Source organism: Solanum dulcamara, chromosome 9, assembly GCF_947179165.1.
Source record: "Solanum dulcamara chromosome 9, daSolDulc1.2, whole genome shotgun sequence".
In the NCBI taxonomy this organism is placed as follows: Eukaryota; Viridiplantae; Streptophyta; class Magnoliopsida; order Solanales; family Solanaceae; genus Solanum; species Solanum dulcamara.
The window spans coordinates 42,923,979-42,950,959 of NC_077245.1; the positions used below are offsets into that span (position 1 = coordinate 42,923,979).

General features: G+C 39.0%; 1 protein-coding gene across 1 annotated transcript; it reads right to left on the reverse strand.

The window, feature by feature from the left end:
* Positions 1–316: 316 nt before the first annotated feature.
* On the reverse strand, positions 317–2,204 carry LOC129902944 (protein PHOTOSYSTEM I ASSEMBLY 2, chloroplastic). Its single transcript, XM_055978391.1, has 4 exons — positions 1,923–2,204; positions 1,450–1,509; positions 703–749; positions 317–583 (listed from the first exon to the last, which is right to left on the reverse strand). The coding sequence occupies exons 1-4, from the start codon at positions 2,079–2,081 to the stop codon at positions 496–498; spliced, it is 354 nt and encodes a 117-aa protein (XP_055834366.1). The 5' UTR covers positions 2,082–2,204; the 3' UTR covers positions 317–495.
* Between the last annotated feature and the right edge of the window lie 24,777 nt (positions 2,205–26,981).

A 26,981-nucleotide genomic window follows, 5' to 3' on the forward strand; every position in this document is an offset into this window, starting at 1 on the left:
TGATCCTGATGGGAATTAGCAAGGAGAGGTATGCTGATGCGCAGGCTTGTACACGTGAGTGAAGTAGCCTATATGACTTGCCCATCATCTGACGATGAGAAAATTAGTCCAGTATGCGTGAACTGTTGCTCAGCCAATGTGGATTGCAAACTCTTTCAAGAGGATAATTCTGTCAAGTGTATTGGAGTATCATAAATTCATAATAAAATGTATTATACATCCGATAAATGCCTGAGATTTTATTGGCGCAGATGATTTTTCATGTTAATGGAATTATCCTACTTATATTCTGTTTAATCAATTTTTTGCACAGCCATAGTAAAATTTGTTTGGTATCAAATATAAATAATTAATCTTATGACATTGAAGTCGCACTATTGATACATATGTGTGGCACTTGAAAGACGGGGAGGAACGTGTTTTTTCCTCATTATAATGGCTTATCGTATCAGAAACATAAAAGAGAGAGATATTAAGAAATTGTATCCATGCCTATTATCTTTCACCACGTTGTTCTGGAGTCAGTCCTCCTTTTCCACAAACTGGACAACTCTTCAACCCAAACCCTTGGCAATCAAAACACCTGCAAAGTTTATGCATGTTTAAGTTTTTAAGTTCAACAAAATTTGCAACAATATTTTTCTTTTCCATTTTGGAAAGGAACAATATTTTTTTTTTCCATTTTTGAAAGGAAAAACTTACTTCCATCTTTCAAAAATGTTCCCATTCTTCTTATTCTTTCCTGTTCCCTGGAGCAAGACAGAAACAAAGAGAATTAATGAATGATTTAGGCCTTCTTTTAGCTCTTATAATTAAGACTTGATTTAAGAGTTCTTTTTTTCTTTTGCTGTTGTTTGCCTTTCTTTCTTTCATCATTTTACCAATGTAATGCAAAGGATTTATAACTACTAAAAGAAAAAACAAAAACGACACAAATTCATAGTTGAATAACAGAAAATTATTAGTAATTTTAATTAGTGATACATTATAAAAAATCGATAGATTAACGACAAAGCACGTAGTTAATTCCAATTTTTTATTTTATTGTAATGTATGATATATTTGGCCAACTTTTCAAAATAAAATTTGTTTATTTTGAAAAGTGTTTTTGTCAAAAGTATTTTTCTTGAAAAAAAAATACTACTTTTAAAGAATAATAATTTGTATTTGTCTTACCAATTTGAAAATAACTATTGTCAATATTAAACAACAATTAGTATTCAAGATGTCATAAGCACTTCTCGAGAAAATTACTTTTCTCAATTTTTGAAAAACACTCAAAAGCATTTTTTAAAATAATAATAATAATAATAATAAAAATAAAAATAAAAAGCTTGATCAAACACTTTTAATTTATAAAAATAAGTACTTTTTTTAATTAAAAAAATAATTTTAACTTGCCAGAGGCTTAGCCAAATCTGTTACTGTTAATTAGATACGAGCACGTACCTTACATCCGGGACACTCTATTGCACCTTGACCTCCACATCCCTCGCACCTATTCACAATCTAAAATATTCATAATTAATATAGATAGATCTAAAACATTGAATGACTCCAACAAAAGTATTTTGCAACTAACTATATGAACTCGTCTAGGAACAAAATAAAAACTACTAATTTACGCATCCATATATATACTCAAGGTAGACTTTTATAATATATTAACGTACATATATTGAGCCGAGGGTCTCCCGGAAACAGCCGTTCTACCTTGATAGAAGTAAGGTCTGCGTACACTTTACCCTCCCCAGACCCCACGTTGTGGGATTTCACTGGATTGTTGATGTTGTTGTACATATATTGTGGTCACCACATATATCTTACCTCTAATCATCAAAATTCAGTGTGCTATTAAAATTAACTATTTAAGTGAACAAGTGATTAGAACTTAAGTGAAGAGAAGAAAATTAGCGACTCACTGATTTGAGTGAAAAGCCTCCGGACTTTGCAGCGGAAGCTATAAATCTCTGGACACTCAATGGACCATTTCCCTTGTTAAAATTTATCGTATTAAATTGTGAAATTTTTGGAGTAATTGATGAATTGGCAAAGCAGCAACATATGTAAAGATTAGCCATATTTCCTGGTTCAAAAAGGACACTTTTTCATTTAATTTTTGTGCTTCTTAAAGTGGGGGTTCCCGGCCACACATGACCAAAGTATCAAAAGTGTTGTGTGGAAATGGATAACGTGCTTACACCATCCACATATTTTCTAACCTTATTCATGTTCTGTTAAATGGACATTGGGTCTAAGGGTAGCTGGAAACGAACCGGGTCTGGGACCACCGGACTGGCTTTCCCTGGAATAGGAACAGAGCCAGGTCCACGAACACTGGTTCTGTTGCTGGAACCGGGTCCATGAAGACCAATTTTTTTGTCGGAATCGGGTCCAATAGAACTTTTCGTTGGTTCCGTCCAGGTCCGATATATAAAGGTGAGGAACTGTGTCGGTAAGATTCGGATTCCGGTTCCATTTTTTTTAATGTTTTTCTTTATATTACATTTAAAAAAAATAGTTTTAAAAATGTTTATCAACTTAATAATAGTCACGACCCAAACTAGGACACAGGTGTGACACGACGATTAGAATTTTTGAAGAAACTCCAACCAAGCCTCTTAGCATATCATAAGCATACATAAGGTAACAATTAAGCGGAAACTCATAAGAAATCCAAGAACATAACATATAGAGAATGAAGTAAGACAACATGGATTCCATACACATCCAAAATGCCTTTACATGAACTAATATAGGCGGGGACTAGGACATGTTCCTAGCTCACCCTCAAAGAAAAGTAATGACATAATGTGGAATAGTCTCAATGTATCATCATAGTCTAAGAATAGAAAGAGAAGAAAAGATAGACTTAGCTTGCCCTCGATGCATGATCACTCACCACACAATCTTCGATAATGCACCAACTAGCCACGAGAATAGGATGGAGCATCCGTTACTACATTGTGATATAATGTAAGCAATGAAGTATGCGCTAGTACGTTTGAATGTACTAAGTATGTAGGCAACGTAGTTCATAATAAAATCATGTTGTGCAAATGACCATTTCAAATTGCATGATAAAAGAGGTAGTAAAAATCATAAGTAGACATGAGAAGGGTCAATGCACAATAAATCATAAGAGTATCACGTAAAAGTAAATGCTAGGATTAGTCAATTATATCTTCATAAGGGACCATACATATGTGGCATATAACTGTAACAGACAATAAGATCATGCAAGCTATAACATGGAATCCCGGTGTCTCCCCATAGATAGACTCTACCCCGCTAAGTGGGTAATCATGAACATGTGCTATATGTGGATCCACTAGTTAGGACATATTGATAATAGTTCTATGGTGGCAACGTAGTTAAGGAACTAGAGATTGCTACTAAGGACCCCTTGGGTGGAGTCCCACCTCAAAGTCCTCTTGGTGTTAAGTCAATATCCCATGGAATACATATCAACATCATAAATCATACTTGTCATAAATCATAGTTCATACTTGTCTTGAAATCATAAACTTATCATGTGGTAAGACAATCAAAAGGTACCAATCTAACTCATAAAACTTGTTAATAAGAATAGCTCATTATCATGCAGTTTATGTAACATGGGTGTAGGCTTTTCATGTTTTCCATCATTACGAATCTTATTTAATAAGGAGTATCCTAGGGTCTTAAGTCACGTTAAAGATCTTAAGTAACCCTATCATTAGGTTCTTAAGTCATCCTTTTCAATAAACTTGGTTAAAACATCATTAAAACATTATTCATAACCTTTCATAAGTTATTCATAAATCTTGATAATTATTCTAACATTCATTGATATCCTTTGAAATTCATGATCATAATTCCTTAAAAACATACTTAAAATATCATATAGCATGAGTCAATCAAAATAAACTTGAGATCATGCAATGTGATGTGAATTATGCTTAAATAGATCAATAATGATAAGATAAATCATAATTGAGAAGTCCCAATGCAAATTCATGAAAATAATATCAACTTGACCCATCATCCATGTCAAGAACCGTAAAGAGTAATATAGAAAATTTATAGTAAACTCTTCAATTCTATGCAATAATCATTAATTCATGTTGAGACAGGTTAATAATCATAATTTAAATCATAATTCATGTAATTGAAATTGAGATCACTGAACCCATAAAATACAAACTATGAATTGATTGAAAAAATTGAGAATTGATTGGGCTCCATGGGTGAAAGGGACCCACGGATGAATACCCACATACCTTGGATAAGAAGTTACAAGAAACTTGAAGAAATTTTGAATTTTGATGAAGAACTTGAGAGGATTGGATGCTTGGTTTCAATGGAGATTTGAGAGCCTTTGTAGAGAAACCAATTTTTGTAATTGCTGAATTGTGAAAGAATGAGGAGACTAAGGATTTTTGGATAGTTAATAGTGTGAGATTTAATCCCAAAAATGTCAAGCTTCATTAACTAATAGATAGGAAAAAGTCCAAAGTGTCCCTACTTAAAAATTAAAATCGAACGGAAAAACATACCTAGGTCCATGACGCGGAGAGGGTCCATGACAAGTCAATTTTGAGCAAATGAGAATTTTTGCCAGATTTTGAATAAGGATGAATTTGAACGGTGCTGTACTATCTCCTAGATGCGGAGTGGTTGGGCACTCTTCTAGAAAGTTAAATTTTTTGAATATTTTATTTTTCAAGATACATGACCTAAAAATCCACCGAGGCCATATTTGCAATATTTTACCTTATTGTATCATACTCCAATCTTCAAACACCCATAATATTACATTACATACCCCCTGGAAACATTCTTCCTGGAATGAGGTAGAACTAGATTGAGTAGAGTCGAGTGTATAGCTAACAACCCACCATGAATGCAATAAATGCAATTTAATCATCATTTAAAAACAGGGTTCATGAGTATGCATGCATGTAATAAGACATATAGAGGTTGGAATATATGAGTTCGGAGGATTTGAGCATAAATAACTAAATACAAGAGGACTTTGATGTAGCACTTTTAACTTCTTGGTCCATCCACAAGACTTTAACGGATTCAATTTCCTTTTTCATAACCATTTTACTTTATGGTCCAAAATTTTAATCGGAACCTCCTCATAAGTCAAGTTTACTTCAAAACTCACACTATCCAAAAGTAGAATGGCATTGGGATTACCAACATATTTTTTCAACATTGAGATATGGAATACCGGATGAATTGATGCTAACTCTAATGGAAAATCAAGTTCATAGCCTACCTTACCAATATGCCTTGGATCCTATATAGGCCTACATGACAGAGACTAAGCTTCCACTTCTTTCTGAAATACATTACCCCTTTTATGGGCGATATCTTCAAGTAAATCCGATCTTGCACATCGTATTCAAGTTCTCTCTTTCTAACTTCTGATTAGGATTGTTGATGACTTTGGGCAGTTCTTAATCTCTCTTGAATATGTTTGACCTTTTTCAAGGTCTCAAAAACTAACTCGGGCCCAGTCAAGGCACCCTCTCCTACTTCAAACCATCTAATAGGTGATCAACACCTTCTTCCATACAAGGCTTTAAATGGTGCCATCTCGATGCTCGAATGGTGATTATTATTATATTCAAATTTGACTAAAACTAGGTGATCATCCCAATTTTCTTTGAAAACAAGCACACAAGTCCTCAACATGTCTTTTAATGTTTGGATCGTTCTCTCGTCTTGTCCATTGGGTTGAGTGTGAAATGCAGTACTTAGCTGAACTTTGGTACCAAGAGACTTTTGAAAGTATTTACAAAAGTGAGAAGTGAATTGAGACAACGACCTGAAATGATGGACAATAGGACACCAGTTATATTTACCAATTCCTAAATATACGTCTTTGCATAACTTGGTCACTCTATCCACTACTACCCAAATTGAATCATGTTGTTTTCTGGTACGAGGCAAGCCCATAATGAAGTCCATGTTCACATTCTCTCACTTTCAAGTAGCAATTTTATTATCTTGGGCTATACCTCCCGATCTTTGATGTTCAACTTTCACTTATTGGCAATTTGGACATTCTCTCACAAACTTTGCTATATACGTCTTCATACAATTCCACCAATACACTTCCCTAAAATCTCTATACATTTTGGTGGATCCCAAATGTATAGAATATCGAGAGCCATGGACTTCACTAAATATCATTTCTCTTAGGCCATCAAACTTTGGAATACATAACAGACCTTGGTAACGAAGTACTCCATCTCCCCCTTGTGAGAAAACCTCAATCTTTTTATCAACCACCAATTTCTTCAACTCAAATAAGATTGGATATATATCTTGCTTTGCCTTTACATCCGCTAACATTGATGATTCAGAATTATTTTGATAAGAATACCACCCTCATTAGAGCCAATCTTACCCCCAAGCCGACTAATCGGCGTATATCTTTAGCCAAATCCTTCTTTTCATCTTCAACATGAGCAATACTATTCATGAATAATAAACTAAGAGCATCGGGAACAACATTTGCTTTACCAGGATGGTATAATAAACTCATATCATAATCCTTTAATAGTTCTAGCCACCTTCTTTGCCTAAGGTTCAAGTCCCTTTTGGGTAAACACATATTGCAAGCTTTTTTGGTCGGTAAATATATCAACTTGCACCTCATAAAGATAGTGACACTAAATTTTCAAAGCAAAAACAACTAGTTTACTTCAAGATCATGAGTTGGATAGTTTCGTTCATGCACTGTTAATTTCTCAGGAGGCATATGCTATGACCTTGCCATGTTTCATCAAAACACAATCCAATCCAACTTATGAGGCATCATAATATACAATAAATCCATCCGAACCATTACACAATATCAAAATAGGAGTCGACATAAGACAATCCTTCAATGTTTGAAACCTTGTTTCACACTCATCCGACCATTAGAACTTATCTGTCTTTACGGTAAACTTAGTCTAAGGCTATGCCATAGATGAAAATCTTCTACAAACTTTATATAATACCCGGAAAAGCCCAATATGCTACAAATATTCGAAGGAGATAATGGTCTAGGCTAATTCTTCACCGCTTCTATTTTTTTGGATCAACCATGATACCATCACCAGAAATGATGTGACCAAGAAATGCCATGGACCTCAATCAAAATTCACATTTACTAAACTTGGCAAATAGTTGCTTGTTCCTTAAAGTTTGCAACACAATTCTCAACTAACTCATATACTCTTCTTCTTTGGGAATATATCAATATATCCTCAATAACGACTTCCACAAACATGTCTAGGTTAGGTTTGAAAACCTGATTCATCAAGTCTGAAAATAGTAGGAGCATTAGTCAACCCGAATTACATATCGAAAAACTCAAAATGGTCATACCTTATTCAAAATACCGTCTTGGGAATGTCACACTTCTTGTAATGACCTTCAAGGTTATTTTCATACTTTTATATATTTCTACCATTTTACCTCTTTCTGTAGCTTCTTTATAGTTCATATGTGATTTTAGGATGGGTGGAATGCTTCCCAAGGTGTTCGGTTGAGTTTTGAGGTGGTTCAGTATTTTTTGAGGCTCAAGGGTTGAAAGAGTTGACTTTAGTCAACATATGGGATTCAGGTGTCGTATGAGAGTTGTGATGGTTCCATCAGCTCTAAAAGATCTATTTTAGTCTAGGAGGAATACTGGTCTAGGTTTTGAAATCTTTGTTTTGAGTTTTTGTGATTTGTCGTTTAAACTCTAAAGTTTTGGCAAAGTTTGTATATGGTCAACATTTTGAGTAAACGCGCTCGGATGAAAATTCTGTCAGTTTGATTAGTTCCACGACACCAATTTTGGTCTAGAACAACTTTTGTTTTGGTTGCCTAGATGCTCAAAATGAGGTTTAGGCAGTTTGTGTGAGTTATGTGTTTTCCTTTGAAAATCTTTGACATTGGTCAACATTTTATACAAACGACTATTCGATGGTAGTGTATATTACGCTTGAGGTCTCTCGAGCTCCATTGGGTAATCCATTGATTCTGTTGAGTCTGGAATTCCATTTCCAATTGGGTAGCATATATTGTTTGTATGCATAGGGTTCCTAACAAATTCTGAACACCACGTCGGAGAATTTTGCAATGCCAAGTTCATTTTGCACCAACAGGGATCTGGTGCAGTCTCTAGAGGAACTCTTGGTTGCTAAAGCGAGTGTCAGTAAAGTGTTCAATAGGTCGCTAAAGAGACCAAGCACCTGGGGCTAGGGGTCGCTAAAGCGATGCCCGCCTCCTTGAGATAGTCACTTAAGCGAACAATGGGGGTTTGCTTAAGTGACATTAAAGGCCAATTTTTGGTCCTTTTTTCAGATTTGAGTCCTAACTTCCAATCTCAATTTTTCTCTCTATATTTGGGTAATTTGGGTGATTTAAAAGGCTAATTCATGGATTTTTACGGAGAATTCATTAGTGTTTTCATAATTAGAAGCAAAGGCTTCTTTTGAGATAAACTGCCCTTTTTTCCTAAAGTGTTTGTGGTTCTTATTCTATGTTGAAGACTTTGGTGTATGTTGTTGTTATAGTCGTTTGGTTGTATACATTGTGTTTCTTTTTGGAGTACAATCTAGGCTTAGCATTCAAGGCCTATTCTTAGAGTAAATTTTGTAAGTTACGAAGGGGGGCCCATAATTCTCAATTTTTACTCTAAAACTTGGCCCATCTCTTAATTTGATAATTTTAATATCATAAAAACTGTATTGATGGTGTAATTCCATTGTTGATAAAGTGACATCGTTCGGAGGTGGCCAAATAAGGAAAATCTTAGGTTTAGCGATTCATGTGTGGTTTCGACTTTGAGGTAGGTTATGGCTTTCTCTTATTAGACTTTGCATGATTGGAATTAATATATTTTGGGTGGTAATATGTGATTAGGTTGATGATTGGTTTTGATATCCTATTGAGAATTTTTGGAGTTAATGATCATTACTAGTATCTAGTTTAGGATTCTAGCCATTGGAACCTTAGTGTAGGTGCTAACTTGGCTTGTTTGTATCACTTAGAATCCTTAGAACTTTCTCCTATATAATTCAAACCTAGGATGCCGCTTGTTGACTAAGGGTTGGCCCTTCTTTGTGATTTTGGCTTATTCTTATGCCTTATTTGCTTATGATATTGAATTGTTGGGTCCGAGACCGTGCTTTCAGTACATCAGAGATTCAGGTTAGTGATATGGTGCCTTTGACAGGATTTTTCTCAGCTTGAGTGATATTTGATTTATGACATGATACTTGTCTTATTTAACTCGCCGGTGTTGAAAACCTTTTTAAAAGAAAAAGTAAAAGATGAGAATAAGACTTTTGGTTGATGAATAAATATGAGGAATTTAAGGAAATACGATATCCTTTTTATGGCAATTCATGGTTGATAAGCTCGAGGTATGATTCTGGGCGGTCCTTTTATTTATTTTGGGCTACACCTTTTATACTCACCGTTGATAAGCTCGAGGTGTGAATTCTGGATGGCCCGTTGATACATCTTATGGTTATCACTTTGATATTGATGACCTCGAGGGTTGTTCAAGCACTCTATGCTAATTTTGGGGGATATTGATACATATCTACTACTTTATATTCATGCATTCCTCCGATATTTTGTGGATTGAGATTATTTATGTGATTACCTGATTGGTTGGACTTACTTGACTACCGTATGATTCTTCATGTACCCTCTTTCTCTGTAACTATAGTTTTATACTTCTCTCTTGTTATTAATAGTATCATCATACTATTTATTATATATTTGTTCTTTCTGAGATCGGTCACCCTATGATGCCTACTGAGTAACCCATATTTTGGTACTCATACAACACTTCTATATCTTTTTGACAAAGCTCCCAGATCGAGCCAGCCCTAGTGCGTGCTTGATCATTTGTAGCTATACCAGATTTGCATTGTGGTGAACTCCTGGCGTTTAGAGGCTTGTTGCTTTCCTTCTTTTGTACTGACTACTACTTTGTATTTTGGGATAGTCACTTCTGTATTGTATATATATATTGTCATCTTTTGTACTTAGCCGCTTATGTACAAGTGACATCAGGTCTGGGGTTGGTCTAGTGTTAGTTCGTCATTTTTGGTCACTATCAAGCATTTTGTATATTTTGTATCATTTTGTATCACATTATATATCTATACCCTTCCCCGACTATTCTGTTTTCATATTCTTCTTGCTTCCTCCTTCTCATGTTATTAATTACTTAATTAGATTTAGGTTTGACTTCCGCTTGACTTGGTTTGGATTGCCTACTCCAGGGTTATAGTAGGCACCATCATGGCCCGGATTTGGGTCGCGAGAGAGTGGTATCAAATCTTAGGTTCACCGATTTCACCTTTATAGGAGCAATTATTTAATAAAGTCTTGCAGATCAGTGTGATGACATCCATATCCAATCTTTGAGAGTTATAGGACATTGTTAAGAATTAATTCACTATTCTTGTTTTTGATCATGTGTTAATGATGATGAACACCTCTACATCCTATTTGTTTCACTCTTTCTCAAATGGCGAGGATGATATCTACTCGGGGTGGATGAGGACCCCCTACGCCTATAGATAGAGCCCCATCTTGGGGTATGGTCGACACAGAGGCTGGAGAAGAGCTAAGGCTACAGAACTAGTACCCGAGCCAGATATTGAGGTTGAGTAGTTTGAGAATCAACCGATAAAGGAGGATCTAGCCCATCCTCCACCCAGATTCGTGGCTACACTAGGTTTACAGGATACTTTGACCCAGATCCTCAGCTTCATAGAGGGTATGTACCAAGCAGGGACAATACCTAGCACTTCAATTGGACCTCATGTCCGAGAGGAGGCCTAAACTTTAAGGCAGGCAGGGGCATAGTATGTTCCGGTAATAGTTCTACAAGTTACTACTACAGCTCCCTGCCTAGTGATTCAGTGTATCCCCACATCTGTTCTGCACATGGAAGAAAGACCATTTATGATGGTGGAGGAGTAGAATATGTTGGGGAGGTTTATTAGATTGTCCCCTCTTAGGTTCTTAGGTGTCGCGGTAATAATGACCACGAGTTTCTATTTAGTTTTCAGGAGAGGTTGTATAACCTCGGATTTGTGGAGTCCCACGAGACTGATTACACTACTTTTAAGCTGGATGGATCAGCGATCCAGTGATAGAGATCTTACCCTAGTTGTAGACTCGCTAGATCAGCATCGATGTCATAGACTCAGTTCTTTGAGTCTTTCTTGGAGAATTATGTACCCCACTATTTGAGGAAGAGGCTGAGAGATGAGTTCACAGCAGTGGTACAGGGTTTAATGACAATCTAGAGTATGAGTCTCGGTTTTATGAGCTATCCAAGCATGCTACCATAATTTTACCGACAGAGAAGGAGAGGGTACGCCTATATATTAGAGGGTTGTCTGTTCCTTCCTTTGAGATTGGCTACAGTGAAAAAGGTTACATTGTGTTGTTCGTTCTTATAGATAGTTGATCATGCCTGCACTATTGAGGCTATTCTTCGTGAGGACTATGGAGGTAGTGAGAAGTTAGGGTTTTTTTTGCTAGAGGCCATCCATAGCAATATCCACCTAGTAGACTGGTTCAGGCTGTCTTACAGCTTACCGATAGTGGGTTAGCGGGTGCGAGTGGTCAGGGCAGCTAGACTTCGGTCAGTCTTCCTGGGGTCAGACTTTTGGGTATTCAGGCTGTGGTGGCTATTCAAGTTCAGTTGGGACATCACAAGAAGGTTCATTCAGGGGGAGTTCTTTGAGTGTGGTGTGATATGACACTTTGCCAGGGAGTGTTCTACTATTATCCATCGGAGAAGCCAGAGTCAGCAGGGTTAGGCTCTCAGGGCCTCAGTTCAGCTGCCCAAAAAGGGTGTACAAGGTGAAAGAGGTGATTTTCAGAGTACTAGGGACGGTCCTACGCAAATCATATAGGTGGTAGAGGTGGACACAATCATATGTATATTTTTCTGGGTGGGCCAGAGTTAGAGACACTAGATGTTATCATTACGAGTATGATCCCCATCTCTCATCAGCCTACCTATGCTTTATTTGATCTAGATCTATATAATTATTTTTGTCTTCTCGTTATGCTACTCGATAGGATGTTATATGTAGGTCATTAGTTGTTCCTATGCATGTAGCTACCCCCATAGGTGATTCTTTAGTAGTAGATCGAATGTATCAATCATGTGTGGTAACCATCATGGGGTATGATACTAGAGTAGACCTGATTGTGCTAGATATGGTAGACTTTGACTTGATTCTGGGCATGGATTGGTTGTTTAATCATCATGCAGTTTTGGATTACTTATCCAAGCTTGTCACCTTGTGTATGCCTGGTATCCCTCTGATCGTATGGGTAGGTGTAGTTACTCATGTACCATGTAATGTGATATCCTTCCTTAGGGCTCAGCGGTTAGTGGGAAAGGGGTGTCTATCATGTCTTGCTTATGTTCGTGACACTAGTGCTAACACTCTTTCTATTAATTTTGTTGTGGTGGTCTGAGAGTTTCTTAAGGTATTTCCCACTGATCTACCTAGTCTTCCTCCTGAGCATGATATTGATTTTGGTATTGATGTTGACCTGAGTACACAACTAGTCTCTATTCCACAGTATCAGATGACTCTAGTTGAGCTAGGAGAGCTTAAAGTGCAGCTCCAAGATCTCTTGAGTAAGAGATTTATCAGGCCCAGTGTGTCTCTCTAGGGGGCTCCTGTTCTATTCTTGAAAAGGAAGGATGCTACCTTGCGTGTGTGTATTGATTATAAGTAGCTGAATAAGGTGACAATCAAAAATAGGTACTCGATACCGCAGATTGATAACTTATTTGACTAGCTCCAAGGTGCAGCAATATTTTCTAAGATAGACTTGACGTCAGGGTATCACTAATTGAGGATTAGGGAGTCATATATTCCTAAGACTTCTTGTAGGACTCGATACGAGCACTATGAGTTCTTAGTCATGCCCTTCGCATTGACCAATGCCCCCACAAAATTCATGGATTTGATGAACCATATGTTTAGAACCTTTTTGGACTCCTTCGTTATTATATTCATTGATGACATTCTAGTATACTTCTGAGAGTAGAGGGCAACATGAGCAGTAACTGAGGATAGTATTTCACACCTTGCGGGATCAGCAATTATATGCCAAATTTACTAACTGTGAATTTTGTCTTGAGTTTGTGGAATTCCTAGGGCATGTGATGTCCAAGGATGGGATTATGGTAGATCCAGCGGAGATAGTTGTAGTTTATGATTGGGCTAGGCCCACTTCTCCTATCAAGGTTCGTAGTTTCATCGGGTTGGCAGGGTATTATAGATGTTTTTTGGAGGGTTTCTCTTCTATTACAGTATCTTTGACCAGATTGACTCAGAATAATATTCCTTTCCAATGGTTTGATGAGTGTGAGGCAAGCTTCTAGAGGCTCAAAGACTTATTGACTTCAGCTCCGATTCTTGCTCTTTCTATCGAGGAACAGGGATTTATAGTGTATTCTGATTCTTCGGATATTGGCTTGGGTTTCCTTCTGATGCAGCAGGGTAAAGTTATTGCATATACTTTCAGGCAGTTGAAGGTGCATGAGCAGAACTACCCCACACATGATTTAGAGTTGCTGGCAGTAGTTTTCGCATTCAATATTTGGAGGCATTACTTATATGGAGCCCATTGTGAGATCTACACTGGCCACCATTGTCTTCAGTACATATTCAGCCAAAAACACCTTAATTTGAGATAGCGCAGGTGGTTGGAGTTCCTAAAGGACTATGACTTAACTATCCTATATCACCTAGGCAAGACAAATATAGTAGCAGATGCTTTGAGTCAGAAAGTGGTGAGTATGAGGAGTTTGGCATTCTTATCAGTAGAGGAGTGACCTTTAGCTTTGAACATTCAGTCCTTAGCTAACTAGATGGTCCGCCTTGATATTTCTTGTTACGACCCAACCCCGTAGGCCGCAACTAGGGTCTGACCTGGACCCTCTTATGCGTATTTATCAACTACACTTAAGTTGAACCGTGTGTGATGTGATACTATATACAGAAACCCCAATAGTTTAAAACCTTTTCATGAACATGTAGCCTCTTTCATTTGTATCATATCATGAAAGGGCACGCGAGCCGACAAGGCTGCTATAACAAAAACATTCACAACATATCTAATAGGCAACATCGAAACTAACTCACAAACAACCCACATATACATATGTCTATAGACCTCTAAGAATAGTAACAGCAACATATGGCGGGACAAGGCCCCCGCCGTAGCCCTGAATGTACAAATATATACATTAAGTGACCAGCATCAAAATTTAGGCTACAGAACAGTGGAGCACTTCCGACACAGCTGAGAGGAACTCCTATGCTGATGGATCTCCAGAATACACATCTATACCTGCGGGCATGAAATGCAGCCCCCCGAGAAAAGGTGGGTCAGTACGATATATGTACTGAGTATGTAAAGCATACATAACACATCGTAACTGAGATCATAACTGAAATAGGGATGCAGGGGATAAGTATAACTATTAACAAATTACTGTACCTGCACCTTAGGACACGTAATCCTATACACCATCATATACTGTGCCCGGCCCTCTAGTGAATTCGGTGTCATCATCATTACTTCATAATCACATATCATCGTATCATAATGTATTTTATTTCATCATATCATCGTATACGGTATCATACCATCGTATACGGTATCATCTTATCATATATATCATCGTATTATACCCGGTTCACTGTGGGGCTCAGGGTTATAATGTATTGCTTTAATCTCATATGCATGCCTACATAAAGTATCTGGCCCTTTAGTGAGGGACTCGGTGAATGGAGTGGTGTACGTCTATAGCGTACCATCATAATATACATATATACCCGGCCCTCTAAGGAGGGACTCAGTATTCCTTCCTCATTTCACCACATATACTATCATATTACAGCCGGCCCGGGACTCGGTGAATAATCGTATCATTATAACATATAACATATACCACACCTCACGTATGGCATCGTCTCCTCGTGCGTGGAACTATACACATCCGGCTTGGAACGCGGGGAAAGAAGTAGTAACACTGTGCACGATAACGTTCCCGGCCCATCATGGGACTCGAGGAAGGATGGGTTACAGTATGCACGAGTAGAGTAGTGAGAAACCATATACAACTAAGTCATTATATAAGACTCGATGAAACAGTCAAGTGAACCGTCACCTGAAGACTGAGGGAGTAATTATCCAAGGTATCCCTTTAGATGTCATTAGGGCTTACATCAGTTGGGGCTTCAGGGATCACAAACATGCATCAAAATAATGCCACATAATTTATGCAATCAGAAATATAGTCTATGCAATCAGAAACACAATTTATCTAGTCAAAGACTCAACTCATGCAATCAACGGCATTTATCATTTCAGAGCCTCTAAAAAGAGGAGCTAGTACCTCTACTTACTATTCATTATATAGCAGGCTCGAGAATAGTAGTTTGACTACTTTCAGACTCTTGATGTTCAGGAGTGACTACAAGTCACGAGTTACAATCAGAGCTCATAAATGGAATTACCTCTAAACATATATCATCTACCATTTAACTCAAAATTAAGCCATTCCAAAGAAAAGAAGAAATAGTCTTTACATAGACTAATTTTCATCACATAGAAGACTAAAAGGCAATGACTCAGCTATTACCGAAGTTCTAATATCAAGAAGTAAACAAGAGTCTCGACTCATACTCAGGGCTTTACGAACTGATTGAATCCCAAATATCATGTACATATCATTCATAACTTTTATCTAAGACATGACAAAAGAAAAGAAGAATAGTTCGACATACTTATACCAAAACATGCCAAAAGAACGCTTCACATACCTTGTATGGACTTCTCTTAATCACGTCCACATCGTTGTCCTCGAAACCTATTTAACATGGAAGTAATGTAAGTATTAAAAACCTTGGACTTTTCAGCAACTTAGACTATCCACGAGTATTCATAACATTCATCCCTTCGCTCGCCTTCTCGACTAGTTCCTTAACTAGTTAGGATGTTAACGAAAATCGGGCAGCACCTCCCCTATAATGTGCCCTATACGAATTCCCAACCATGTCCTTAGCACCTTCATCCAACCAACAATGCAAACATCAGCCCATACATATACATATTACGACCAAAATTACACAATATAAACCCCCAACAATTCACTCGAAATTAAGATACCAAAACTAGAGTTTTTTAATCTTTCTTTCACGAATTCTTTAATTGCAAAGCGGAGGGTCATGTGGCTGAAACCAGCAGCCCCAACACCTCATTTAGAGAACTTTTAGACCCTGCAACACGCCACAACACAACCAGCAGCTGCCCCCACGCGCACAACACCTTATTTCGACAACAACTTAACTATAGCGATTCTAAATTCGTTTATTTCGAACGCCGACCTTTTCAAAGTTTTTCCCCAACTTAAAGAAGCTCCTAAGGTGTGTAATACACCATAATTTAACATCATAAACTTCAAATTAGAGGGTAAGAACTTACTTTTCCCAAAATTGGTTAGAACTCACCGAAATCGCGCCTCGGAATTGTTTTCACGTGCTGAATCGTTGTGGCAGCTTGCTGTCCAATTTTTTTCTGCACCAAATCCTAATTTTGTACTACTAATACTTCCATATCATCGTAGTATATGATAATTAATTAATTTACGGAACGAAAACAAGACTTACCTATTTTTCTCCCAAAGCCGTCGCAAGTTTCTCTCCTTAGCTTTAGGGTTTGTTTTCTCACGTTGCTGCTGGAAATTTGTTAATGAAATGAAGTAATTAGGATACATATCAACTTATATAGGTGGTACCAAGGGGTGACACGTGTCATCCCCTAAGGATGACACGTGTTAAGCCATGATTGGCCATCGTGTCATGCTGCCAATTAGGGGCTGCCACGTGGCAGAGGGGTCCACCTCCCCCAAGCAGCTGCATCACCTACTTGACCCTAAGTAGGTGCATCACCTGCTTGCTTGAGCTGCTGCCATGTGTCGCTCCTCCATTGGCTGCCACGCGTCGTCTTTTTCCCTTCCTCTCAGATTCGTAATCTCGTCTTACTTTAAGAGCTCATGTGATCCGCACTACGTAAGCTTGGTATATCCTTAAGAAACTTAAGTGTATAAGACTCTTAACTTAGTGTCTTACGTAGGTAAATCGAGTCCTACGACTCATTTCTTAGCCTCCAACTCTTTCTGGATTCTTATGACTCTATCTCCAACCTCCCTTCTCGCGAGGTATCACAATCTTCTTTCCTTAGAGTTGTTTGATAGTGTCGTAGCTTATCCGGCTCACATGATAGTGTCTAAGGAACTTAAGAAGATGTTCCGAGCTCAAGAGTGCGGGGTGTAACATCCTTCCCCCCTTTAGAACATTCGTCCCCGAATGTTGAATAAAACTTTTCTTAAGACTTTATACGGATCATAGGGAGATGCCTTTCTACTGGAATGGCATACATTTTCGTCCAAGTAATTAATATATGAGTTCCAAGACTGGGGATATTCGTAGACATCAGGAATAGGTATGAACACTTGTGTTTCATGTCCTTTTCAACCTCCCAGTTTATGTCTTCACGATTCTTATTCCTCCATAGTACCTTGACGGAAGTTATGTCCTTAGTTCGCAACCCGTTTAATCTGCTGATCCCGGATGGAGATAGGTTGCCCCTCGTAGGATAACTCCCTGTTACATGGACCTCTTCCACAGGAAATATTCTGGGAGCGTCGTTCCCATTCTGACGGAGCATTGATCTGTGAAAACTGAATGTATTGTTTCAAATCGGACAGTAGGTCCCACTCATAGGCAGCTTTATCTATTCTAAAAATGCTCTGCGAAGGATCAATGTATCCCCTTCTTGCTGACTTTAGGCTGCTAATCGATATCTTATCCCGGAATAAGCTTTACTTCATCAATAATTTAGTGGATCACATCTGGGCCTGTCCCTTAATCGAAGGGCAAAATGTCATACTAAGATTCATCTGGGTTCCTCAATCCCTTTCGAAATGATTTCCAGCAGTTAGCTGTAAATTGAACTTTTCTATCTGAGATAATAGATGTGGGGACTCCATGAAATCTTATTGTTTCCCTACTATGTCATTTCGCAGAACCCTCAGCTGAATATGCCTTTCTAACTGGAGGGGAACAGGTTGATTCTGTCAGCCCATATACCATAGCCCGTATGAACTCCCAGTTTCTTAGAATGCGAGGTCAGCTCGTACTATAATACATATTAACTGCTTTCCACCTCTGAGTCGGGGTTTCCATTCCCTGAGATAGGCTATCAGACTGCTGATGCTTTTTTTAACTTAAGCTATTGTACAACTCCTCTTAATCCAACTTGTAATACCTTAGGTATGCTATCTTTCTCTTTTACTCACATCTTTTCTCCAGTTTTCTTACCATATATCATATTGTAATCCTTACATAAACGTGTGTACGGACATAGAGCAGTCCAGAAAATTCCTTAGCGTTGCTATATTAGTGGCTTACCTCCTTTAGTCGAGGTCAAGGCTCCACTATGGCTCTTGTCCTTAATACCGATTATATCTGAATAGTTCTGCCTCGAACCATCTTACACTTTTCCTGAATAGATTCTAAATATGGCAATCATATTGTTATTACTGACTTTCTTTTATCGAGTAATCATTTGACCTCGCTCTTAGTATGCCAATATTCATAGGTTGCACAACTATTCTTGTGCTATTTTCACGAGGTGCATTGTATTTCAGTCATAATCTTTTCTGCTCTTGGCTTACTCTGTTCTATATGTGTCGTTGTACTAACCCGCTTTTATAATCTCTTTTTGTCATACTTGTTTTGTTCTCTTTCTCACTTCCCAGGGGGTCACCCATCCCAGTGCTACTCTCATTTGAGCACGCTTAACTTTGGAGTTTTGACGGAATCCGGTGCATTAGTTTGGGTATGATCACGTCCATCCCTTATGGGGTCTCGTTTGACGTTTAAGCGTCCCCATTTACATGCGACAGCATCAGTTGATTTTCTTTTACGCTTGTACTTCTTTTGTCCACTTCCCCCTTTTAGGGTGTACCTATGTCATTCTCTGTATATCTTCAGCTATTTACACGCGAATGATTCTATTCCAACATATTTAACGGGCTGCACCATATCTACATCTTCTGTTAAATCATCCCCACGTTAGGTTGCCTTTCTAGGAAACCCTAGCACAATCGTAGGGTGCTATAATATTTGGAATATCTCGAATCGAATCTCATCTAATGATTGATACTCGAGTAGTATCCGTAATGTAGTAGTGCACTCAAAGCCACATTCCATTCATCCCAATCAGTAATTAGCGAGGGCTCATAATTGGTGCACATTCCCCACTCGAGTGTACTTATACTTTAATGACTCATGTTTCGAGCTTCGTCATTATACTAACTTTATTCCATTGGATACCACTAATCATTAGAGTGGAGTCACGTGTACACCATACTTCTTTACGCCTCCTGAGCTTGCATCTTTGTCGTGTGCTTTAAGGCTCATTTCTAATCCTTCTTAAAACCATATCAATTTCGTGGTAGTAGGGGCCTTATCTTATTACTTTTTCATCATACTATACTTTCAATTTGTAGCTGTCTTCTTAACACTTCATATCCATCACAATTCTTTATCCCTCGTACTCTTGTCTTAGTCATACCGTTACTTCCTTCAACCATAACTTGTCATAGTTTATCCCTATGTATCAATTCAGGAGAAGCCTCGCCATATCGTTTTATCCCGATCTATCAGTCTTCTATAAGTCATCTTCCTTGGCTTATAGCTCCTTTCCAACTTCGTTCTACTATATCAATATCGATCTCCTAGTTTCTATTGCCATTAATTCAGCAATTAACTCATTTCTCGAGCTCAGCCATACTTGTTTAGTCAAATCTCATCATTGTTGCGAGAACCACGTTTCAAGACATACTATAGCCCTGCAGCTCATTCTCTTTTTATTTCTACGAAAATTTGGGCAGAGTTTTCTCTGTATTTCTTACTATCTCAACACCTGCACGTAGAAAATGCCAACAATGCCTCACAGGGCCAACATCATATATATTCCTATTGTATTATATCGCAGCCACACAGGGCACCCAATACTGATAGCCAACAGAGACATATATAACAAGGTGAAGCCTAGGTCTATTAATACATATACATCCTGAGAGGAGATTAATAATATACCTGGAACTACATTTGACGACACCTCCTGATCCTGTCCACTAGCCAAAGCATCAATGCGGTTCGACGAGTTCCTAGAACTAGAAGGGCTGCCGCGGTCTCTACCATGGCCTGTTGAGGTATGAATATCCTGACTTTTAGGGCACGTAGCCAACGAAGAAGGAACTCCAACAATTGATCCAATAGGTTGAGCTGCATCCCTTAATTTTTTTCTGAATGGACACTCTCTCACCAATTGGCCTTGACGGCCGCAGGCGAAACAAGCACCTGTAGTAAGACGGCATTCCCCAAAGTGAGTCTTGCCACAGTGAGGACACTGGGGCAAAGGTGGCTTCGACTGACGCAAACCTTTGCTTATTGGTGAACCCGAAACCCTAGAGCTTTGACCGACTCCTGAACATCCCGTGTTATTGAATCTTCCATTTGGGGACTGAAGAGGCACCCTCCAAGCTGGTTGGGTAGGGTATCGACTATACTGGTAAGGCTGTCTGCCTTGAGGCTCCCCTGAATCACCAGCCAACTTAGACTTCTTATGCTGGCCTCTACCGTAATCTTTATCGGTCTGGCGCTCATTGCATCGCCTCTTTATCCCCAGCCCATGCCTTTGAACCTGCCCTGCCATTAATCTGGTCAATAATTGAACTGCATCCCTCATTGCCCTATCTTCTGGCCCTAGCTGTGGGGCTAGAGGCCTAGGTACTGGGCCTCGGGGGCTACAGCTACTGCTGCTCTAGGCTCCTCTAGGGGTGGCGGCATAGTAGAGCTCGCCGACTAGAGCATGATTCCCGGCATAGACTGGGCATGAGCCTTAATAACCCCCGAAGTCTGACGTGTTTCATCCGCTATTGACTTGCCCTTCTGAACAACTGTCGCTTTCTTTGGAGGCATTGCGGCAAACATAATGGTACATTAGTGAGGGATCATCCTAATAACATAGATCTACCGTACGATCTTAGATCTGAAAGAAAGTAACATCCTAACTGTCCTGTAGCCTCCTGTCTATAGATGTGGTGCACAACACACCGATAAACAAGACTCTACTAGACACGGTCTGTAGACACTCCAAGGACGAACTACTCTGATACCACTTCTGTCATAACCCAACCCCGTAGGCCGCAACTGGGGCCCGACCTGGACCCTCTTATGCATATTTATCAACTACACTTAAGTTGAACTGTGTGTGATGTGATACTATATACAAAAAGCCCAATAGTTTAAAACTTTTTCATGTACCTGTAGCCTCTTTTATTTGTATCATATCATGAAAGGGCACGCGAGCCGATAAGGCTGCAATAACAAAAACATTCACAACATATCGAATAGGCAACATCGAAACTAACTCACAAACAACCCATATATATATATGTCTTTCAGACCTCTAAGAATAGTAACAACAACATATGGCGGGACAAGGCCCCCGCCGTACCCCTAAATGTACAAATATATACATTAAGTGACCAGCATCAAAATTTAGGCTCCAGAACAGTGAAGTACTTCCGACACAGCTGAGAGGAACTCCTATGCTGATGGATCTCTAGAATAAACATCTGTACTTGCGGGCATGAAACGCAGCCCCCCGAGAAAAGGGGGGTCAGTACGATATATGTACTGAGTATGTAAAGCATAACACATCGTAACTGAGATCATAACTGAAATAGGGATGCAGGGGATAAGTATAACTATTAACAAATTACTGTACCTGCACCTTAGGACACGTAATCCTATACACCATTATATACTGTGCCCGGCCCTCTAGTGAACTCGGTGTCATCATTATTACTTCATAATCACATATCATCGTATCATAATGTATTTCATTTCATCATATCATCGTATACGGTATCATACCATCATATAAAGTATCATCTTATCATGTATATCATCGTATTATACCCGGTTCACTACGGGGCTCAGGGTCATAATGTATTGTTTTAATCTCATATGCATGCCTACATAAAGTATCCGGCCCTTTAGTGAGGGACTCGGTGAATGGAGTGGTGTACGTCTATAGCGTACCATCATAATATACATATGTACCCGGCCCTCTAAGGAGGGACTCGGTGTTCCGTCCTTATTTCACCACATATACTATCATATTACAGCCGGCCCGGGACTCAGTGAAGAATCGTATCGTCATAACATATAACATATATCACACCTCACGTACGACATCATCTCCTCGTGCGTGGAACTATACACATCCGGCTCGGAACGCGGTGAAAGAAGTAGTAACACTGTGCACGATAACGTTCCCAGCCCATCATGGGACTCGAGGAAGGATGGGTTACAGTATGCACGAGTAGAGTAGTGAGAAACTATATGCAACTAAGTCATTATCTAAGACTCGATGAAACAGTCAAGTGAACCGTCACCTGAAGACTGGGGGAGTAATTATCCGAGGTATCCCTTTAGATGTCATTAGGGCTTACATCAGTTGGGGCTTCAGGGATCACAAACATGAATCAAAATAATGCCACATAATTTATGCAATCAGAAATATAGTCTATGCAATCAGAAACACAATTTATCTAGTCAAAGACTCAACTCATGCAATCAACGACATTTATCATTTCAGAGCCTCTAAAAAGAGGAGCTAGTACCTCTACTTACTATTCATTATATAGCAGGCTCGAGAATAGTAGTTTGACTACTTTCAGACTCTTGATGTTTAGGAGTGACTACAAGTCACGAGTTACAATCAGAGCTCATAAATGGAATTACCTCTAAACCTATATCATATACCATTTAACTCAAAATTAAGCGATTCCAAAGGAAAGAAGAAATAGGCTTTACATATACTAATTTTCATCACATAGAAGACTAAAAGGCAATGACTCAGCTATTACAGAAGTTCTAATATCAAGAAATAAACAAGAGTCTCGACTCATACTCAGGGCTTTACGAATGGATTGAATCCCAAATATAATGTAAATATCATTCATAACTTTTATCTAAGACATGCCAAAAGAAAAGAAGAATAGTTCGACATACTTATACCAAAACATGCCAAAAGAACGCTTCACATACCTTGTATGGACTTCTCTTAATCACGTCCACATTGTTGTCCTCGAAACCTATTTAACATGGAAGTAATGTAAGTATTAACAACCTTGGACTTTTCAGCAACTTAGACTACCCACGAGTATTCTTAACATTCATCCCTTCGCTTGCCTTCTCGACTAGTTCCTTAACTAGTTAGGATGTTAATGAAAATAGGGCAGCACCTCCCCTATAATGTGCCCTATACGAATTCCCAACCATGTCCTTATTACCTTCATACAACCAAAAATGCAAACAGAAGCCCATACATATACATATTACGACCAAAATTACACAATATAAACCCCCAACAATTCACTTGAAACTAAGATACCAAAACAAGAGTTTTTTAATCTTTCTTTTGCGAATTCTTTAATTGCAAAGCGGAGGGTCATATGGATGAAACCAGAAGCTCCAACACCTCATTTAGATAAATGTTAGACCCTGCAACACGCCACAACACAACCAGCAGCTGCCCCCACGCGCACAACACCTTATTTCGACAACAACTTAACTATAGCGATTCTAAATTCATTTATTTCGAACGCCGAACTTTTCAAACCTTTTACCCAACTTCCATCAGCTCCTAAGGTGTGTAACACACCATAATTTAACATCATAAACTTCAAATTAGAGGGGAAGAACTTACCTTTCCCGAAATTGGTTAGAACTCGCCGAAATCGCGCCTAGGAATTGTTTTCACGTGGTGAATCATTGTGGCAGCTTTCTGTCCAATTTTTTTCTGCACCAAATCCTAATTTTGTACTACTAATACTTCCATATCATCGTAGTATACACTAATTAATTAATTTACGGAACGAAAACGGGACTTACCTATTTTTCTCCCAATGACGTCGCAAGTTTCTCTCCTTAGCTTTAGGGTTTGTTTTCTCACGTTGCTGCTGGAAATTTGTTAATGAACTGAAGTAATTAGGATACATATCAACTTATATAGGTGGTCTCAAGGGGTGACACGTGTCAGCCCCTAAGGATGACACGTGTCAAGCCATGATTGGCCACCGTGTCATGCTGCCAATTAGGGGCTGCCATGTGGCAGAGGGGTCCACCTCCCCCAAGCAGCTGCATCACCTACTTGACCCTAAGTAGGTGCATCACCTGCTTGCTTGAGGTGCTGCCACGTGTCGCTCCTCCATTGGCTGCCACGCGTCGTCTTTTTCCCTTCCTCTCAGATTCGTAATCTCGTCTTACTTTAAGAGCTCATGTGATCCGCACTACGTAAGATTGGTATATCCTTAAGAAACTTAAGTGTATAAGACTCTTAACTTAGTGTCTTACGTAGGTAAATCGAGTCCTACGACTCATTTCTTAGCCTCCAACTCTTTCTGGATTCTTATGACTCTATCTCCAACCTCCCTTCTCGCGAGGTATCACAATCTTCTTTCCTTAGAGTTGTTTGATAGTGTCGTAGCTTATCCGGCTCACATGATAGTGTCTAAGGAACTTAAGAAGATGTTCCGAGCTCAAGAGTGCGGGGTGTAACATTTCTGAGCCAGGCAGGGTACTTGCTTGTGTAGAGGCTAGGTCTTTCTTGATGGAGTGGATTCAGACACAATAGTTTGACGACTTACAGCTGAGGGTGGTTCGTGATAAGGTACTTATTAGGAAGTCTAGGAAGGAGACCTTAGATTCAAAGGTCATATTGAGGATCGAGGGTCTTGTCTGTGTTCCTTGAATTGAAGATCTACTCAAGCTCATCTTAGAGGAGGCCCACTGTTCCAAATATTCCATTCATCCCATTGTGGTGAAGATGTATCGCGACCTAAAACAGCATTTTTGGTGGTGTGGGATAAAGTGGGACATTGTTGCTTTTGTGGCTAACTGCTGGTTAAGTTCCAATATCAGAGGCCAGGTGGTTTGACCCAGCGACTACCTATTCCAGAGTGGAAGTAGAAGCGGATAGCTATGGACTTTGTAGTGGGTTTATCACGTACCTCCTAAGGTTTTGATTATATTTGGGTCATCGCAGATTGATTGACCAAGTTGGGTCACATTTTACCGGTCCAGACTATCTATACTTCCCAAAGGTTGGCTCAGATTTACATCCGAGAGGTGGTCCGATTGCATGGGGTACCAATATCTAAGATTTCAGACTATTGTACTTAGTTTACTTCATATTTCTAGAGGTCTATATAGAGAGAGTTGGGTACTCAAGTCGAGCTCACAATAACTTTCCACCCCCAAACCGATGGTCAGTTAGAGAGGACCATTTGGGTGTTGGAGTACATTTTACGGGTCTATGTTATTGATTTTTGGGGGTTAGTGGGATTAGTCATGTTCTTTGGCAGAGTTCACATATAATAATAGCTACCATTCAAGCATTGAGATTGCCCCTTTTGAGGCATTGTATAGGATGAGATGCCATTCCCTAATAGGATAGTTGGATACCTTTGAGGTTAGGCCTTGGGGCACTGATTTGTTGCATGACTAGATGGATAAAGTTCATATGATCCAGGAGAGGCTCCTTACTGCCCAGAGTAGGCAGAAGAGTTATACTGATCAGAGGGTTCAACCCTTGGAGTTTATGGTTGGAGATTGAGTATTCCTATGTGTATCTCCCACGAAGTACGTGATGAGATTCGAAAGGAGGGGTAAGTTTAGCTCTAGGTTCATCGGCTATTCTGAGATATTGAGACAAGAAGAAGAGGTAGCTTATGAGTTGGCCTTGCCCTAACACTATCAGGTTTTCACCTTGTATTCTATGTTTCTATGCTATAGCGGTACGTCCATATTAGTCTCACGTGCTTTAGTGGGATTCAGTTAAGTTTAACGAGTCCTTAGCCTTTAAGGAGAGCCTGTGGCTATTTTGGACACGTAGGTTAGGAAGTTGGGGTCTAATGATATTCTATCGGTGAAAGTTCAGTGGAGGCATCGACCGATCGAGGAGGCTACTTGGGACACCAAATAGGAACTGCAGACCCAATATCCTCATCCTTTTGAGCCACTAGGTTCCTTTCTTCCTTAATTTTTTAGGACAAAATTCCTTTTAGTAGGTGATGTTATGATGACCTCCAAGGTTATTTTCATGTTTTTTGCATATCTTTACAATTTTATCCCTTTCCGTAGCTTCTTTACAGCTCCTATGTGATGTTGGGATGGGTTGCATACTTCCCAAGGTGTTCAGTTGAGTTTTGAGGTAGTTCGGCCATTTTTTAGGCTTAAGTTTTGAAATAGTTGACTTTTGTCAACATTCAGAGATTCAGACATCGTATGAGAATTCTTGTGGTTCCCTCAGCTTAGGAATGCCATTTTGGTCTAGGAGGAAGGTTGTTCTGGGTTTTGGAGTCTTCGTTTTGAGTTTGTACTATTTGTCGCTTCAACTTTAAAGTTTTGGCTAGGTTTGACTTTGGTTAATATGTTGAGTAAATGCACTCGAATGCAAATTCTATCAGCGCGATTAGATCCAGGACACCAAGATTGGTCTAGAACAACCTTTGGTTTGGTTCCCGAGGGGCTAGAAATGAGGTTTAGGCCATTTATGCATGTTATGTGTTTTACTTTGTAAATATTTGACTTTGGTCAACATTTCATTGAAACAATCTCCATTGGGAAATTCATCAACTCCATTGAATATGGAATGCCATTTCCAGTTGGGAAGCATATCTCGTTTGTACACATGCAGTTCCAAACGAATCCAGAACACCCCTTCGGAGAATTTGGCAATCAAGTTCATTTTGCATTAGTTGGGTTTGGTTTTTGTCGCTAAACCGAGTACTA

Coding starts and splice junctions, on each gene's coding strand:
- LOC129902944 (XM_055978391.1), bottom strand. CDS start 2,081: ATGGCTAATCTTTACATATGTTGCTGCTTTGCCAATTCATCAATTACT. Junction 1,510..1,922: donor GAGGCTTTTCACTCAAATCA/GTGAGTCGCTAA, acceptor TGAATATTTTAG/ATTGTGAATAGGTGCGAGGG. Junction 584..702: donor AACATTTTTGAAAGATGGAA/GTAAGTTTTTCC, acceptor TAAACTTTGCAG/GTGTTTTGATTGCCAAGGGT.